Below are 19,213 nucleotides of genomic sequence, written 5' to 3'. Positions count from 1 at the left end.
AACCCCCAAGACAAGAAAATATAAGACAAGACAAGACGAAGAGAGAGGGAAAAAAAAAAAAAATACTTTTCTCCCCCTCACCCGTCGTCTCCTCCACCCCCACCCTCCCTAAGCGAGAGCTTTGTCAATAACATATTTCCCTTGCATTAGACACCCATAGCGGAGGGAACATCACTAGATCAGCAAAGGTCTGAGAACTTAAAAACGGAGACAAGATATTTTTCTGCACTGGCAAAGGATAGGATATAATAATTGGCATCCATCTATAAATAAGTTTACTTATATGTTTTTCAGTTAAGAGCTGAGTATGAAAAACTTCAAACTGTATCTGAGACTGAATCTCTTTAAGAACCAAAGAAAATGGGGGGCCTTATGCGAACGCCAGTTCTTAAATAATAAGAACCTGGCTATAAGAATAATGGCTCTGAAAGCATCTAAAAAAGCATTTTTTATTTGATCCTCTATTCTAAGAAAAAATACCAGTTCAGGGGTAAAATGGCTGTCTACATTAAAGGATCGATTAACCCAGTACTGTATTTTTAGCCAGTATTGCTTCGTCTTGGGACATGACCATAGCATATGTAATAGGTTGGCCTTGCTGTGGGAACACCTTGGACACAAAAAAGGTTGAGAAGGGTAATACTGTGCCATTCTAGCCGGAGGTAAATAATATTTATTAACTAGTTTCAGGTGTGACTCTTTTACAGAGATGGGAAGACTACATTTATATATTGCTACAAAACTTTGAGCAACCATTTCCGGATTTAAGTTAGGAAAAGTATTCTCCCAGTTTTTACATATTTTCTCCACTCCTATTGCACCCTGTTTGGCCAACATTATATCATATATAAGCGAAATTGCAGTTTTGCCAATTGAAAATCTATCAATGCATGTATCAATCTCGACCCACTCAGACCGCCAATCCTCCCCGAGCTGTAATTTTTGGACAAAATGTCTAATTTGAAAATATGCAAATAGATTGTTCCTGGATAGGTTGAATTGTTGGAAAAGAATACCTGCTGGATACACTTGCCATGAGTCTGCTAAAACCTGAGAAACCCTTGACAGCCCATTCTCTTCCCACTTTTTAAAGAACCCATGTTGTATTCCGGGAACAAACTCAGGATTACCTCTTATAGGGAGATAATTAGAAAAATGCGGATCTATTCCCAATTCCTTGCAAAATTTATGCCAGGCTATAATTATATTTTTAATAGAGGAAAACTTTGCAATCCTAGGAGATAGCTGTTTGATTATATTATGTAGGATGGCTTTTAATGAAAAAGGGAAAATACATTGCGTTTCTAATTCAATAGTAGCAAAATTGTTAGAATTGGAAATCCAATCAAGGGCAAATTTGACTAACGTGGCAATATTGTATAATTTTAAACTAGGAAGAGCTAAGCCCGCAAACTTTTTTTTTTGTGTCAGCTTCAGCAAAGATATGCGTGGTTTCTTATTATCCCAGATAAATTTAGTTATATATTGCTCAAATTTTCTAAGATCCGCTTTTAAGAGGAACAATGGAAGATTTTGTAATGGGTACAAAATTTGTGGAAACACAATCGTTTTTATTATATTAACACGTGCTGTTATGGATAGGGGAAAAGAGGCCCACATCTCCAGATTAGTTTTTATTTTGTTAAATAGGGAAATAAAGTTCAGGTCGTACCATCTTTGGGGGTTTCTATGTAGGGTTATTCCCAAATATTTAAAATGATCAACGACTTTAAAGGGATGATTTGAGCAGCTTGTTTTTGATTTATGAATCCAAAGTAACTCACTTTTGTCAAAATTAATTTTATACCCCGAGAATGAACTAAATTCAGCATAGATTTGTATAACTAGCGGAATATGATACGCTGTTGTATCTAAGAAAAGTAACATTTCGTCAGCATACAAAAGTGTTTTCAATTTTTGTGAACCAATTGAGATACCACTTATGTTTTGTCTTAGCCAAATGGCCAGGGGCTCTAAGGCAATATCAAACAATAAGGGAGACAGAGGGCAGCCTAGCCGTGTTCCCCTACCCAGAGTTACCTTGGGAGATAATATATCATTAATTAATAGGTAAGAGACCGGCATCCAATATATTTTATGGATAAAATTAAGAAATTGCCCTTGAAAACCAAATCTTTCTAACACGGAGAAAAGATACTGCCATGTGATGGAATCAAAGGCTTTTTCTGCATCTACTGTTAGAAGGGCCAGATCCGCGTATTTGTCTTTCTTTAAATTATCTCTATTCCAAAAGTAATCCAACAACGTCACTACTTTACGAATATTTTTAGCCGAATTCCTACCTTTAATAAAACCTGTCTGATCGGGGTGAATAATGTCATGTAAACCTTTCGCCAATCTATCAGCAATAATAGAAGCTAAAATTTTATAATCTACATTAAGAATAGAAATTGGCCTATACGAAGCAGGATCCTCTTTTCCCCTATCTTTTTTAGGTATTAGGGTAACATTGGCTGCTGTAAAAATATTAGACATCATGTTACTGGAAGAGAAATACTCATTATAGAGCCTTTCCAAGGTAGAGCCTTTCCAAGGTAGAGTTAATTTCTTGGGATAGTAGTTTGTAAAATTCAGCTGGTAGAAAATCTGGCCCTGCAGCTTTATTTAATTTTGCTTTCTCAATAGCCTTACTGATTTCTTCTCCTGTAATATATGTATTTAGGTTTTCTAAGCATTCTTTAGGAATTTGAGGGAGTATGATCTGAGAAAAAAAAATTGTCAAGATTTGTGACATTCACATCTGTTTTACTATAGAGTTTTTGATAGAAATTATGAAAAACTTTTCTGATGTTTTCAGGATCTGTTAATCTGTCTTTACCATCTTTAATAGCCGTAATGTAGTTTTTGCTTTTCCTATTTTTAGTTAAATTAGCTAGATGTTTTGCAGAGGTACCGTGAAAGCCTATGAATTTAAGATTCAATTTGAGATCTTCATATTGAGATCTCTTCTTAAGATATACCTCCCGATTGCCACTTCCTGTTAGCAGGAGGATAATATCCCACAAGGATGAAATCCGTGGACTCGTCGTATCTTGTAGAAGAAAGTTACAATTTATTTCTATTATTGAACTTGCTTCATATTCTTGGTATCCTTTGTTGAAATTTAAACCAAGGTGAGCTCAGGAGTGTGCACAAAAAATGTTTGCAACAATGTTTCTAGCAATGTTATACACTGTTGCAAACATACTTCAGCCATAGGCTACTAAAGATACTGAGCTCACCTAGGTTTACACTTCAACAAAGGACACCAAGAGAATGAAACTAATTTGATAACAGAAGTGAATTGTAAAGTTGTTTGATTTATGAAAGTTTAAACTTTGAAATTTCCCTTTAATGTCCTGAGCCAGAATCTGAAGGATCATGTAATATACTCCTGTGTGTTATCACCCATCACAGGTAACTGAGCGCCATATTATATGCTCTCGCTCTATACAATGAGTATTTTATTACTGTTCTCAATTAGTAAAATTACACAAAACATTTCTATTTTATCATTGTAATTTGTCTGTATTGAGGCTCATCATTTAAATGGTAATGAATGAGGATTAAATCATTTCGCAGTTTGAGTTTCAAATTGTGAAGTTTCTGCTATAGATCTCTCACCTGCAGAGACGTCTGATGGGGTCTTCACTGGTTGAACATTCTGTACAACTTCTGCATGTGCTCCTGTGTCTAGATTTTCACCACTGTGACCTGTTAGTTCTAATTAAGATGCAATCTGTTATTTTTGTTAAATGTATATAAAACACTTTTTGTTGCATCTAAAAAAAAAGGTATCTTAAAAATATATTCCTTCTGCTACTTTTTGCAAATAAAATATTGACATAAATAAATATTAAAGTGATGGTAAACTCTTCCCTTTATACAAACAGATCTGGAATGTTAGTGATATTTTACATTGAGCTCAATTCATCAGTTGTAATGAAGATGCGCTATAAAACTTTTGTTTCTAGCCAGAAATGTATCCAAAGAATGTTTAAAATGTATCTATGGTAATGGCATTCACTACCTCCTTTGGTAATGAGTTCCACAATTTTATTGCTCTTACAGTGAAAAAAAATTTCCGGTGCAGGAGATTAAATCTCCTTTCCTCCAACCATAAATTGTGACCTCTTGTCACAAACAATTTTCTTGGAATAAACAGAGCTTCTGCCATCTCTGTATATGGGCCTTGAATATATTTATATAAAGTAATCCTGTCACCTCTCAAGCGCCTTTTCTCTAGAGAAAACAAACCCAGTTTGGCTAGCCTCTCCTCAAAGTTTTTTTTTTTTTTTTCAAATTTTTTTATTGAAGCCAACCAGTAGCAATACATAATCAAATAGTATACACAAGTGTCACGCAGGACACTGATATTGTACATCTTTATAAACATGATAGAGACAATGTCCTAAGCCAATCACGTTTAAACTCAGACCTTTTGAATTTGCAGAAAAAATCAATAGCTACCTGGCATTTTTCAAATAATAAGAATAAAAATAATAATAACATCAAACAAGCGAACAAACAAATTATAATAAAAAAAAAATAAAAAATAAAAATGATATATAATTCCTCCCCTCAGGGACGCCTCCTACTGGGACATATATAACATTAATTTACCTCCCATTTACTACCTATTGATTCATTTCTCTATTATTTATAATCGAAGTCCCAGGGAACACATCTGCTAAAACTAGTTCAGCAAAACTTATGGATGACACAAAGGGTGCTACTAATTCCTTATGAAGCGGGAGTGGAAAAAACTAGATACCAACATTTTTCTTAGCGTACATGAATACAGACATTGCAAACCCCTAATGAGGCCCTCCAAATACCTTCTACTACACTCAGATATGAATAATGATAGAAAACAAAACAAGACACGACGGGACAAGCCAAGACAAAACAAGACAAAAAAAACCGCAAGACAAGAAAATACAAGACAAGACAAGACAAGACGAAGAGAGAGGGAAAAAAAAAAAAAATACTTTTCTCCCCCTCACCCGTCGTCTCCTCCACCCCCACCCTCCCTAAGCGAGAGCTTTGTCAATAACATATTTCCCTTGCATTAGACACCCATAGCGGAGGGAACATCACTAGATCAGCAAAGGTCTGAGAACTTAAAAACGGAGACAAGATATTTTTCTGCACTGGCAAAGGATAGGATATAATAATTGGCAGCCATCTATAAATAAGTTTACTTATATGTTTTTCAGTTAAGAGCTGAGTATGAAAAACTTCAAACTGTATCTGAGACTGAATCTCTTTAAGAACCAAAGAAAATGGGGGGGCCTTATGCGAACGCCAGTTCTTAAATAATAAGAACCTGGCTATAAGAATAATGGCTCTGAAAGCATCTAAAAAAGCATTTTTTATTTGATCCTCTATTCTAAGAAAAAATACCAGTTCAGGGGTAAAATGGCTGTCTACATTAAAGGATCGATTAACCCAGTACTGTATTTTTAGCCAGTATTGCTTCGTCTTGGGACATGACCATAGCATATGTAATAGGTTGGCCTTGCTGTGGGAACACCTTGGACACAAAAAAGGTTGAGAAGGGTAATACTGTGCCATTCTAGCCGGAGGTAAATAATATTTATTAACTAGTTTCAGGTGTGACTCTTTTACAGAGATGGGAAGACTACATTTATATATTGCTACAAAACTTTGAGCAACCATTTCCGGATTTAAGTTAGGAAAAGTATTCTCCCAGTTTTTACATATTTTCTCCACTCCTATTGCACCCTGTTTGGCCAACATTATATCATATATAAGCGAAATTGCAGTTTTGCCAATTGAAAATCTATCAATGCATGTATCAATCTCGACCCACTCAGACCGCCAATCCTCCCCGAGCTGTAATTTTTGGACAAAATGTCTAATTTGAAAATATGCAAATAGATTGTTCCTGGATAGGTTGAATTGTTGGAAAAGAATACCTGCTGGATACACTTGCCATGAGTCTGCTAAAACCTGAGAAACCCTTGACAGCCCATTCTCTTCCCACTTTTTAAAGAACCCATGTTGTATTCCGGGAACAAACTCAGGATTACCTCTTATAGGGAGATAATTAGAAAAATGCGGATCTATTCCCAATTCCTTGCAAAATTTATGCCAGGCTATAATTATATTTTTAATAGAGGAAAACTTTGCAATCCTAGGAGATAGCTGTTTGATTATATTATGTTGGATGGCTTTTAATGAAAAAGGGAAAATACATTGCGTTTCTAATTCAATAGTAGCAAAATTGTTAGAATTGGAAATCCAATCAAGGGCAAATTTGACTAACGTGGCAATATTGTATAATTTTAAACTAGGAAGAGCTAAGCCCGCAAACTTTTTTTTTTGTGTTAGCTTCAGCAAAGATATGCGTGGTTTCTTATTATCCCAGATAAATTTAGTTATATATTGCTCAAATTTTCTAAGATCCACTTTTAAGAGGAACAATGGAAGATTTTGTAATGGGTACAAAATTTGTGGAAACACAATCGTTTTTATTATATTAACACGTGCTGTTATGGATAGGGGAAAAGAGGCCCACATCTCCAGATTAGTTTTTATTTTGTTAAATAGGGAAATAAAGTTCAGGTCGTACCATCTTTGGGGGTTTCTATGTAGGGTTATTCCCAAATATTTAAAATGATCAACGACTTTAAAGGGATGATTTGAGCAGCTTGTTTTTGATTTATGAATCCAAAGTAACTCACTTTTGTCAAAATTAATTTTATACCCCGAGAATGAACTAAATTCAGCATAGATTTGTATAACTAGCGGAATATGATACGCTGTTGTATCTAAGAAAAGTAACATTTCGTCAGCATACAAAAGTGTTTTCAATTTTTGTGAACCAATTGAGATACCACTTATGTTTTGTCTTAGCCAAATGGCCAGGGGCTCTAAGGCAATATCAAACAATAAGGGAGACAGAGGGCAGCCTAGCCGTGTTCCCCTACCCAGAGTTACCTTGGGAGATAATATATCATTAATTAATAGGTAAGAGACCGGCATCCAATATATTTTATGGATAAAATGAAGAAATTGCCCTTGAAAACCAAATCTTTCTAACACGGAGAAAAGATACTGCCATGTGATGGAATCAAAGGCTTTTTCTGCATCTACTGTTAGAAGGGCCAGATCCGCGTATTTGTCTTTCTTTAAATTATCTCTATTCCAAAAGTAATCCAACAACGTCACTACTTTACGAATATTTTTAGCCGAATTCCTACCTTTAATAAAACCTGTCTGATCGGGGTGAATAATGTCATGTAAACCTTTCGCCAATCTATCAGCAATAATAGAAGCTAAAATTTTATAATCTACATTAAGAATAGAAATTGGCCTATACGAAGCAGGATCCTCTTTTCCCCTATCTTTTTTAGGTATTAGGGTAACATTGGCTGCTGTAAAAATATTAGACATCATGTTACTGGAAGAGAAATACTCATTATAGAGCCTTTCCAAGGTAGAGTTAATTTCTTGGGATAGTAGTTTGTAAAATTCAGCTGGTAGAAAATCTGGCCCTGCAGCTTTATTTAATTTTGCTTTCTCGATAGCCTTACTGATTTCTTCTCCTGTAATATATGTATTTAGGTTTTCTAAGCATTCTTTAGGAATTTGAGGGAGTATGATCTGAGAAAAAAAAATTGTCAAGATTTGTGACATTCACATCTGTTTTACTATAGAGTTTTTGATAGAAATTATGAAAAACTTTTCTGATGTTTTCAGGATCTGTTAATCTGTCTTTACCATCTTTAATAGCCGTAATGTAGTTTTTGCTTTTCCTATTTTTAGTTAAATTAGCTAGATGTTTTGCAGAGGTACCGTGAAAGCCTTTGAATTTAAGATTCAATTTGAGATCTTCATATTGAGATCTCTTCTTAAGATATACCTCCCGATTATTTTTTACCTCCAGATATTTGCTCCAATTATTAGATGACCTTTCATTGTAGTAAGTTCTAAGCGCCTTCTTGACTTGAAAGGCGAGCTGAATTTCAGTCGCTCTACTTTTCTTGTTCCTTGCTTTAATATATGCTTTTATTTCCCCTCTTAAGACCGCTTTCGATGCCTCCCAGAATGACTCCACATTAGGACTTTGTACGATATTAAAGGTGACATAATCTTTCCATTTTTGTTTTAACCAAAAGCCAAAACTAGGACTATTATAAAGAAAGCGAGGAAATATAAAACTTTGGTTCCTATCTTTAGGCCTACTTAAAGAGGGAAAAGCTAATTAGATTATAGCGTGGTCAGACACAAGTATGTCAGCAATCTCAGATTTGGCTTTCAGAATCGATAAAGATTCTGAGACTAAAAGCATATCGATCCTGGAAAAGGTTCTATGTACTTTTGACTCACAGGAAAAAGTTCTAGAGTCTGGATACTCGATACGCCATATATCCAGAAGTTTAAGTTTCTGACAGACCTGTTTCAGACATTTTGCTCTTTTCTCATAATCTCTTGTTTTTTTCTGTGAAAGCCTATCTAGTTCGGTGCACAATGCAATGTTAAAATCTCCCCCTAAAATAAGGTTTTGAGAGACAAATGGAAAGAGCTTAACTTTAATCTTCTCCCAAAACCCTGAATCATGTATATTTGGGCCATAAACATTACAAAAAACAAAATCAACCCTATTAATCATAACTTGTAATATAAGAAATCTTGCCTCCGGATCGTACTCTATCTTTTTAACCTTATACTCTAAGTTTTTGTGCAGCAATATAGCAACCCCTGCCTTCCTATTTTTAACTGGGGTGGCAAACACCTCTCCTACCCATTTTGTTTTTAGTTTTGGAATTTCCACCTCTTTTAAATGGGTCTCCTGTAAAAAAACCACCGCTGGAAGATGTTTGGCTAGAGATTTTATAACAAGTTTACGTTTCATTGGAGAGGTAATACCACCTACATTCCACGAGAGTACTTTAAAATCTTGACCCATATCAAAGGTCATTCCAAACTAGAGAAAATATACACAGCATAGAACCTGTCTAGAAAGCCCAACGGGGAGGAAAGGCGGGAGAGCAAGAGAGGACACAGGTGAGGGAGAGAGGAAAAAAAAAAAAAAAAAAGAAAAAAACATAAACCCCAAAAAGTATTAAAAACAATTAGTATCGCAGACTCAAACATAATGTCAGCTCTTCTATTAACTGAACTAAAATGCACCTTGATGTTTTATTTAGATCTAGTCTAAGACTCAATAAGCTTTTTAAAAGCGAATAAGATGCCAGCTTATTTCACCTCAGCAATTTTTTTTGCAGCCATAAATTCTTTCGCTTCAATGGTATTATTAAGTGTAATACGTTTATCCTGATCCTCAAGTATAATTTTCATAGGATAAATTAATCTTGCTTTGAAGCCATTCTTAATAAGACTAGTACAAAACGGGGCCATGGATTTCCTCTTAGCAGAAGTCTCACTAGAGAAATCCTGAAATAGGAGTTTATTGTTATCTATAATAAGAGAATCCATCTTTTTATATAGTTTTAACATTTCTGTCTTATCCTGGAATTTAAGGTATTTGACAATACTCATCCTAATCCTAGGGGAGCCATTCATATTTAACTTAGGTAGGCCAATTCTATGGGCTCTTTCAACTACTAGAGGGAGTTGGGAGGCCGGGAAGCCCAGAGCCTGAGGAAGAATTTCCGAGGTAAATTTAATAAGGTCACTATACTCCAGTGCTTCAGGCAACCCTACAATTCTAATATTATTTCGCCTGGAGCGGTCCTCCAAGTCCTCCAGGCGATTTTGTAGGTTAATAATTTGAGATTCTTGGGCAAGGAGTTGTGTAGCTTGGGTATTGGATACATCCTCTATATCTGAAATTCTACTTTCAGCTTCTGATAATCTCTTTGCAAATTGCTTTACTTCAGTAGAGAGGGCTATAATATTAGTAGAGATATTTATTAATTCCTTTTTAATTTCATTAAATTGCGGAGCTATACATTCTGTTATTTGAGCCATTATAAGCTGGGAGTCTAATATCGGGTTACCCACTTCTGAATTAACCTCTGTGCTAATGTCCAACCCTTTTGTCTTACGATCTTTAATCTTGGGAGGCATTATGGGTGAACTGTGTTTTACTTGTGTAATAAACCTTTCCATAAATTAGTGTGAACACAACAAAATCCCCAAAAAAAAAAAAAAAACACCACCAAAAGGGCTTCCCCTTTCTATACTCTTTTTCCTTCCACTCTATTACTCTATGTGATATATTCCAACTCTAGGAATAAAAATAAACGAAACCTCAAAGTATATATATTCTTTTTTTTTTTTTCCCCTTCTTCCCTTTTTTTTTCTTTTTTTTTTTTTTTCTTTCTTTTTTCTTTTAAAGTGAAATTTTCTAAATCTTACATGATAAAAAGCTGTGATATAAGAAAAATAGGTCCCCCTATATCAGACTACCCTCTGACACAAGCAACAAGTATCTATTGACTTAAAGCCAAGCAGGAATTGAATAGCAATATGACAGCTCTGCAATAAATTTAACTCATTCTAACCCTGCTTTTTTTTTTTCCCCTTTCTTCCTTTTTTCTTCTCTTTCCCCCCTCCTCCTTTCTTTTTTTTCCTACTTTCTCCCTCTTTTCTTTCTTTAACTCTCCCTTTCTCTATTCCTCCCCCTATATAGCAAAGGAGCCCTTAAACCTTATATTGTGTTGAGGTTGTTAAGATAGGCTTAACCTATACTAATACAAACATGAAAAAGGATATACTCTTTTGCTCAAAGTTTAAATTCTCCATTCCCTTTATTAGCTTTGTGGCCCTTCTCTGATCTTTTTCTAGTTCTGCAATATCTTTTTTTGCTATCGGACACAAGAACTGCACTCCATACTCAAGGTGAGGTCTTACCAGGGATTTATATAGTGACAGAATAATGCTTTCCTCCCTTGAATCAATGCCTCTTAATACATGCTAGTATCTTATTGGCCCTTTAAGCCGCTGCCCTGCATTGTGCACCCATCTTTAGCTTGTTATCTATTACTACTCCCAAATCCCTTTCCTCCTCTGTTTGGCTAAGTCTTGTCACATTTAAATAATACATTGCCTGCTTATTTTTTACTACCAAAATGTAGAACCTTGCATTTTTCCGTATTAAATCTCATTTTCCATTTACCTGCCCATACTTCTAATTTCTGCAGATCCCTTTGTAACTAAAGTTTATCCTGCTCTGACCTAATGACCTTACTTAACTTAGTATCATCTGCAAAAATAGATGTCGCTATTTAATCCTTGCTCCAAGTCATTAATAAAAATATTAAAAAGAACAGGGCACAGTACTGATCCCTGGGGGACTTGACTGATTACCTTTGTCCAATCTGAGTATGATCCATTCACTACTACTCGTTGCTCCCTATCTTTTATCTATTTTTTTATCCATGAGCTAACATTTTCAGATATTCCCAGTCCCTTACTTTTGTGCATTAATCTCTCATGTGGCACTGTATCAAATTTGTCTATTCATGAACAAAATAGCAATTTAAAGAGGAAATCTAGTTTTTATCCCTATTCAGCTCAGGGAGAATATATAACCACATTTAATAAACTAGTTTGTGGAGATTTGAGTAAGCTATGGGAAAATAAAGGCAATACTTGGGTCAACAGGTATAATGACAACTTGACCTGGCATGCAAGAAAGACACTTAAATCCCTACAAGAAAACAGGGACATAGTGATTAGAGCGGCTGACAAAAAAAAAAAAAAAAAAGGACTACCTTAAAGAAGCTCACAACATCTTAAACGACACTAGCACATACAAAAAAACTCCAGTTTGACCCCACCACTAAATTTAAGAATAAACTAGGTGACATATTAAAAGATGCCAAGAATGAAAACATTCTCAAATGTGAGGAATTCCATTTTTTTATGGAAAATCATCCAACCATACCCACATTCTATCACTTACCGAAAGTGCAAAAGACACTCATTGAACCCCCAGGAAGGCCCATAATTTCGGGTATTGAGTCTCTTACCAACAATCTATCAATTTACATTGATCACTCACTTCCTACAGCCCATCGTTAAATCAACTAGGGCGTACCTTTGAGATACAGTATACACAATTAACACATTTGAAGGATTAGAGTTGCTTGATAATTATATATGGATCACGTGTGACGTATCTTCATTATACACGTGTATCCCACATATTCTTGGCATCAATTCTGTACAGGAGTCACTGGAAATAACGGACATGTCAAATTAACACTTGGATTTTATTTTGGCTGGCATTAGTTTTATACTAAATCATAACAATTTTTGTTTTGAGGGACAATTTTATTAACAAATACAAGGCACTGCGATGGGGACCACTTTTGCCCCATCGTATGCCAACCTTTATATGAACCACTTTGAAGAATAATAATACGTCTTGTCTAATAACTACTATAAAAATAATCTTATTCGGTATTACCGATATATAGACGATATTGTCATTATATGGAAAGGCTCAGAGCCAGAAACTGGGGAATTCATCAAACATATCAATAATAATAATAATAATAAAAATAATAATAATAATATTTATAACCTCAAATTTGTTTCCAAAATCGATAAAAAGCAAGTCGAATTCTTAGATCTTCTACTTTTTGTAGATGACAATAGGAAAGTAGCAGTAGCAAACTATCGCAAGCCTACTGATAAAAACGTTTAAGTGCTAAGAGTGGCCATCTATCAAGGTGGAAATCAAATATCCCTCTAGGACAGTATCAGAGAATAAAGAGGAATTGCACAAAAGAAACCGATTATTTGAACGAAACAAAAACTATTAGATTTATTGAAAATGGCTATGACCAAAGTATCATCTTAACAGCAAAGAAACGAGTTGATAACATGAAAAGGGAGACCCTTTTGATACCTAAAAATCAGAATCCAGACAAAAACAGGAATAACGTATCAGGTTTATCACCACTAATAATCAAGGCAGCAAGGACATACAAAATATTTTAAAGAAACATTGGGGAATCTTAAAAGCAGATTCCATTCTAGGGGAATCATTAGATGAGAAAAATAGGGACCTAAAAAATATATTAGCACCCACAAAACTTTGTAAGACCTTAGAAGATAAAAACGTTACTACATGGCTCACACAAAAACCAGGTACCTATAGATGTGGAGTCAAGAAATGTGGGATGTGCAGTTCCGTTAATACAGGGGACACTTTTTCTAGTTTCAACCAAAGGATTTTAAGTTGAAATACAAATGAAACTGCAGCACTACATAAGTAGTTTATTATCTGAGCTCCAGTTGCAATTACCAAAAGGAATAAACGAACAAGATTCAATGAACATGTCAATAACATCAAGGCAGGCCTTAGAACACATAGTGTCCCTGAACATTTTCGGATTCCTCATCATATGAATCCCAACAGTTTAAACATAAAAATCATCGATTGGATTCCCAATAACAAATATTCCAACAGGTTACTCACTTTAAGTGAAAAAATACCAAATAGCAAAAATGGTAATAGCGTGCGCCTGGTGCGGTTATGGTGTAAAATAAATGTGTATGAAAAAATATAAAAAAAAAAAAAAAAATCGAGAAAAAATAAATAAATATATGTTATGGGACAATTTAAATTTTCACTCTATGCTGGATAAAGCAAATGGTGGGAGATGTATGTTATGAATAATGTGTGATGTGAAGGTAAATCAGGTTCTCATATTGGTTGAGAAAGAATAATGTAACCAAATGGTGTAAAAAACTCTTGCTGGTGCAGTGATAATAAGTGGTATATAATAATATGCAGTAAAAATACCAGTGAAGAACGTGTATGAAACTCAAAAAACTGGAATAACCATAAAAATAAATATACTTGTAATATAACAATTGTTAAGAGAAAATTTGCTTATCGTGATAAGAGTCCCAAAAATAAGGTGCTGAAGAGTGAAGCCTAAAGATATCAGTGTCTCTGAAGCGAGGTTGGAAATCCTTATCACAATTGGAGTATTGGAGCCGGAAAATTCACAATGCAGCAGGCGGCTGGTCTTTGATATGTCTGATCAAAACACAGTATCTAGAAATGGTGAAGAGAAAGACAGCGCCTCATAGTGCAAGTAGGTTCCAACAGTAAGGAGTCACAGTGAGAGAATAACAAGTGGTAATATACTCACAAAGATATTGGCACCTTTGTTGAAAGAGGTGCAAATGAGCAGACTGACGTTTGAATCAGCAGTCAGTACGCTGGAGCCGGATAGTATCCAGGTTCCCAGATGTGCCGCTGTGGACTCTCCTCCGTGAGTAGAGTCAGAATCCTCTGGTGTCGTGCTGTGTAGGGAAACAGCAAGCGGTTGATCTCTGCGTGTAGCAAACACTGGAAACAAATGTGTTTAAAAAAGCAGTCCTCCAAACAAACGAAGAAATGAAACTGTCTGCAAATGACAGATAGAACTTGGCAGGCAAGATAAAAAGCAAATGATGCTGTAGTAGAATAAGTTAAAAACACTTTATTGTGAGAGCTTAAGACGCGTTTCTCGGCCACAAGCTCCTGGCCGTTTCATCAGATAAAATATATTACACATGCGATTGCAAAGAACATTTAAAAAGCCTGCCAAGATGTTTGATTGGCCAATATCGAACCAATCCCAAAAAGGTATCGTTTGAAAAGTAACATTGTTTGGACACATAGTATATAGTTAACAATGTAAATAAATAACTGTGCCAACTAATGTGTCTGTATACATATAACAGAAAGTGTGCGATCCTAGATAGAATGCATTTGATCTGAAAAATAACAAATATATATATATAAATATATATAAAAAACAATAAATCTGGATATCGTCTACATACATACATATATCAAAAAATGTACGATCCTAACTAAAGTGCATTTGATCTGAAAGATGAATCCGAATTTCGCCTAAATGAATAATGAATTGAATTTAATTGGAAAAGATAATAATATAAAAAGGGTATTTTTCCTTCTAACCGATGGATTTCTGATTTATCTATAAGTTAATTAAAAGCTGTGTGTGAGAGTATGCTGAGACTAGGGACGGAGGTACTAGACATATCAAAAGGACATTTCTTGTGTGTATCGTAAAACAGAATATCCAAGAGTACTCATATATGAGTAGCATTAGTAAACTACGAAGAGGTCTTTAGTAAGAAAATGTGACAGGGGACATGAAGAGACCACCACCCACTATCACGTTGGTAATATGTGGATAGCAATGAAAGCAGATTTACATGTACCACTATAAGAGTGTGTGGTATCTGATTATGGATCATAAGTGGTGACTACACTAGATACTTAATTTGAAAGGTGTAACCGGGGACAAAACGAGATACCGCCTTGTACTGAGACATTTGTAATGTGTGGATGGCGATATATGCGCAATATTTAAATGCCCCACTAGGTAAAGAATTTGATCTCTGAATGTGATTGCTGAAAATGTAAAAAGATATACGACGATTGTGTGTTCAGAATACATTTAGACAGTGTAAAAGAATATAAATAATAAAATGAGTGTGTGATGAAACATCTTTTGATACTAGAAAGAGAAAGTGAGTGATGATGTGCGTGTAAATACTACTAATATTATTAGAACTAAATGGGACGTGTGACAATTGAAAAAAGGGGGGGGGGGGTTGTGATAAGGAATGTGAGATATTTTCTTACTGAGAATCAGAAATGTGTAAAAGTAATAATTAGAAAAGGGGAAAAAAATGGAACTAGAAAGGGTAATATTGGGGTTGGATTAGTGGTGATTGGGTGATAGTGCTGATATTGGTAATCAACATTGACTGTTGGGACTGTAATGTATATCAAAAAGTGGGAAAACTAGAGAAAATGGATATTGGGTGTGTTAATTGAATGCTGCTAGATCTAAATTGGAGTTGAGACCGAATGGGTGTAGAGTTTTTAATTTGTGGATCCAAAAAGTTTCACAGATCCTTAGCTGAATGATTCTATTGTAATCTGTGGAAGGTGGAATATAATCAATAGGGTAAAATTTGAAAATATCAAAATTTCCCTTGTGCTTATTTAGACAGTGTTCAGGGATGCTATGCTTAATCTTCTTTTTGGTGCAGTTTTTGCAGTTGCGCCAGTGTTCCCCCCAGCGTACCTTTGCTTTCCTGGAAGTGCGACCTACGTACTGGATCCCACAGCAGCACTCCAGAACATATACTACATAGACAGAATTGCAATTCATAAATCTACTGATAGGAAATACTTCTCCACTAACAAAGGACTGAAAGGTCTTTTTCCCAGATGTTATAACTTTGCATGTGTTGCACGATTTGATTTTTATTTGGAAGGGCGACCTAACATCAGCACACATTTTTACAGAATCTCTGAATAAGAATGATATGGGCCTGACTTTCACAGCAAACATCAATTTAGAAACAATAGACTTCTTAGACCTCACTTTGAGCTGGGATAAAGATGGCAATCTCAGTTCTAAAACCTTTTTTAAAAAAGTCTACAGCAACAGCTATTTAGAATACACAAGCAATCACCATAAGAAATGGTTACACAACATTCCATACAGTCAATTTGAAAGGATCAAACGTAACTGTTCAAATATGACTCTGTTTGAACAACAGAGTCATATAATATATGAAAGATTTGTCGAGAAGGGTTATCCTACTGACCTCCTAGATAACTGTCTTAACAAAGTTAGAGACCTAGATAGAGATAAACTATTAAGTAAAAATAAATCAATTAAAAATAAAGATGAAAATTATTCCTCAGAACCCTTGTTCATAACCCAATACAATTCCAACTACACACAGATACAGGGAGCCATTATTAGGCACATTATTAGGAGAGACCCTATTTTGAAGACTCTCGTGGGAGATCATCCAAAGATTGTATATACCAGAGCACCAACACTTAGGAGCAAATTGGCACTGAGCAAAAAGGTTAAACACACGTCATGTAATTCACAACTGACGACAAAGCAGAAAACCATTCCCTCTTTTTTGGATAGAATAGGGGTCTACAAATGTGGACAAAAGAAGTGCAACACATGCAAATTTATAACATCTGGGAAAAAGACCTTTCAGTCCTTTTTTAGTGGAGAAGTATTTCCTATCAGTAGATTTATGAATTGCAATTCTGTCTATGTAGTATATGTTCTGGAGTGCTGCTGTGGGATCCAGTACGTAGGTCGCACTTCCAAGAAAGCAAAGGTACGCTGGGGGGAACACTGGCGCAACTGCAAAAACTGCACCAAAAAGAAGATTAAGCATAGCATCCTTGAACATTGTCTAAATAAGCACAAGGGAAATTTTGATATTTTCAAATTTTACCCTATTGATTATATTCCACCTTCCACAGATTACAATAGAATCATTCCGCTAAGGATCCGTGAAACTTTTTGGATCCACAAATTAAAAACTCTACACCCATTCGGTCTCAACTCCAATTTAGATCTAGCAGCATTCAATTAAAACACACCCAATATCCATTTTCTCTAGTTTTTCCACTTTTTGATATACATTACAGTCCCAACAGTCAATGTTGATTACCAATATCAGCACTATCACCCAATCACCACTAATCCAACCCCAATATCACCCTTTCTAGTTCCATTTTTTTCCCATTTTTTTCCTCTTTTCTAATTATTACTTTTACACATTTCTGATTCTCAGTAAAAAAAATATCTCACATTCCTTATCACAACCCCCCCCATTTTTCAATTGTCACACGTCCCATTTAGTTCTAATAATATTATTAGTATTTACACACACATCATCACTCACTTTCTCTTTCCAGTATCAAAAGATGCGTTTCATCACACACTCATTTTATTATTTATATTCTTTTACACTGTCTAAATGTATTCTGAACACACAATCGTCATATATCTTTTTACATTTTCAGCAATCACATTCAGAGATCAAATTCTTTACCTAGTGGGGCATTTAAATATCGCACATATATCGCCATCCACACATTACAAATGTCTCAGTACAAGGCGGTATCTCGTTTTGTCCCCGGTTACACCTTTCAAATTAAGTATCTAGTGTAGTCACCACTTATGATCCATAATCAGATACCACACACTCTTATAGTGGTACATGTAAATCTGCTGTCATTGCTATCCACATATTACCAATGTGATAGTGGGTGGTGGTCTCTTCATGTCCCCTGTCACATTTTCTTACTAAAGACCTCTTCGTAGTTTACTAATGCTACTCATATATGAGTACTCTTGGATATTCTGTTTTACGATACACACAAGAAATGTCCTTTTGATATGTCTAGTACCTCCGTCCCTAGTCTCAGCATACTCTCACACACAGCTTTTAATTAACTTCTAGATAAATCAGAAATCCATCGGTTAGAAGGAAAAATACCCTTTTTATATTATCATCTTTTCCAATTAAATTCAATTCATTATTCATTTAGGCGAAATTCGGATTCATCTTTCAGATCAAATGCACTTTAGTTAGGATCGTACATTTTTTGATATATGTATGTATGTAGGCGATATCCAGATTTATTATTTTTTATATATATTTATATATATTTGTTATTTTTCAGATCAAATGCATTCTATCTAGGATCGCACACTTTCTGTTATATGTATACAGACACATTAGTTGGCACAGTTATTTATTTACATTGTTAACTATATACTATGTGTCCAAACAATGTTACTTTTCAAACAATACCTTTTTGGGATTGGTTCGATATTGGCCAATCAAACATCTTGGCAGGCTTTTTAAATGTTCTTTGCAATCGCATGTGTAATATATTTTATCTGATGAAACAGCCAGGAGCTTGTGGCCGAGAAACGCGTCTTAAACTCTCACAATAAAGTGTTTTTAACTTATTCTACTACAGCATCATTTGCTTTTTATCTTGCCTGCCAAGTTTTATCTGTCATTTGCAGACAGTTTCATTTCTTCGTTTGTTTGGAGGACTGCTTTTTTAAACACATTTGTTTCCAGTGTTTGCTACACGCAGAGATCAACCGCTTGCTGTTTCCCTACACAGCACGACACCAGAGGATTCTGACTCTACTCACGGAGGAGAGTCCACAGCGGCACATCTGGGAACCTGGATACTATCTGGCTCCAGCGTACTGACTGCTGATTCAAACGTCAGTCTGCTCATTTGCACCTCTTTCAACAAAGGTGCCAATATCTTTGTGAGTATATTACCACTTGTTATTCTCTCACTGTGACTCCTTACTGTTGGAACCTACTTGCACTATGAGGCACTGTCTTTCTCTTCACCATTTCTACTCACTTTAAGACA

General features: G+C 35.2%; 1 protein-coding gene across 1 annotated transcript in view; it reads right to left on the bottom strand.

Annotated features, from left to right (window-relative positions):
- LOC128657402 (oocyte zinc finger protein XlCOF7.1-like) overlaps positions 1-19,213 on the bottom strand; it is a 186,845-nt gene that overhangs the window by 157,987 nt on the left and 9,645 nt on the right. The window contains exon 4 of the mRNA XM_053711739.1: positions 3,625-3,723. Within this exon, the coding sequence (XP_053567714.1) occupies positions 3,625-3,723 (99 nt within the window). The remainder of the gene's footprint in view (positions 1-3,624; positions 3,724-19,213) is intronic.

This window comes from Bombina bombina, chromosome 4 (genome assembly GCF_027579735.1).
Source record: "Bombina bombina isolate aBomBom1 chromosome 4, aBomBom1.pri, whole genome shotgun sequence".
Classification (NCBI taxonomy): Eukaryota; Metazoa; Chordata; class Amphibia; order Anura; family Bombinatoridae; genus Bombina; species Bombina bombina.
The sequence above is the reverse complement of the archived record's forward strand: the minus strand, read 5'-3'. Positions and strand labels throughout refer to the sequence as shown.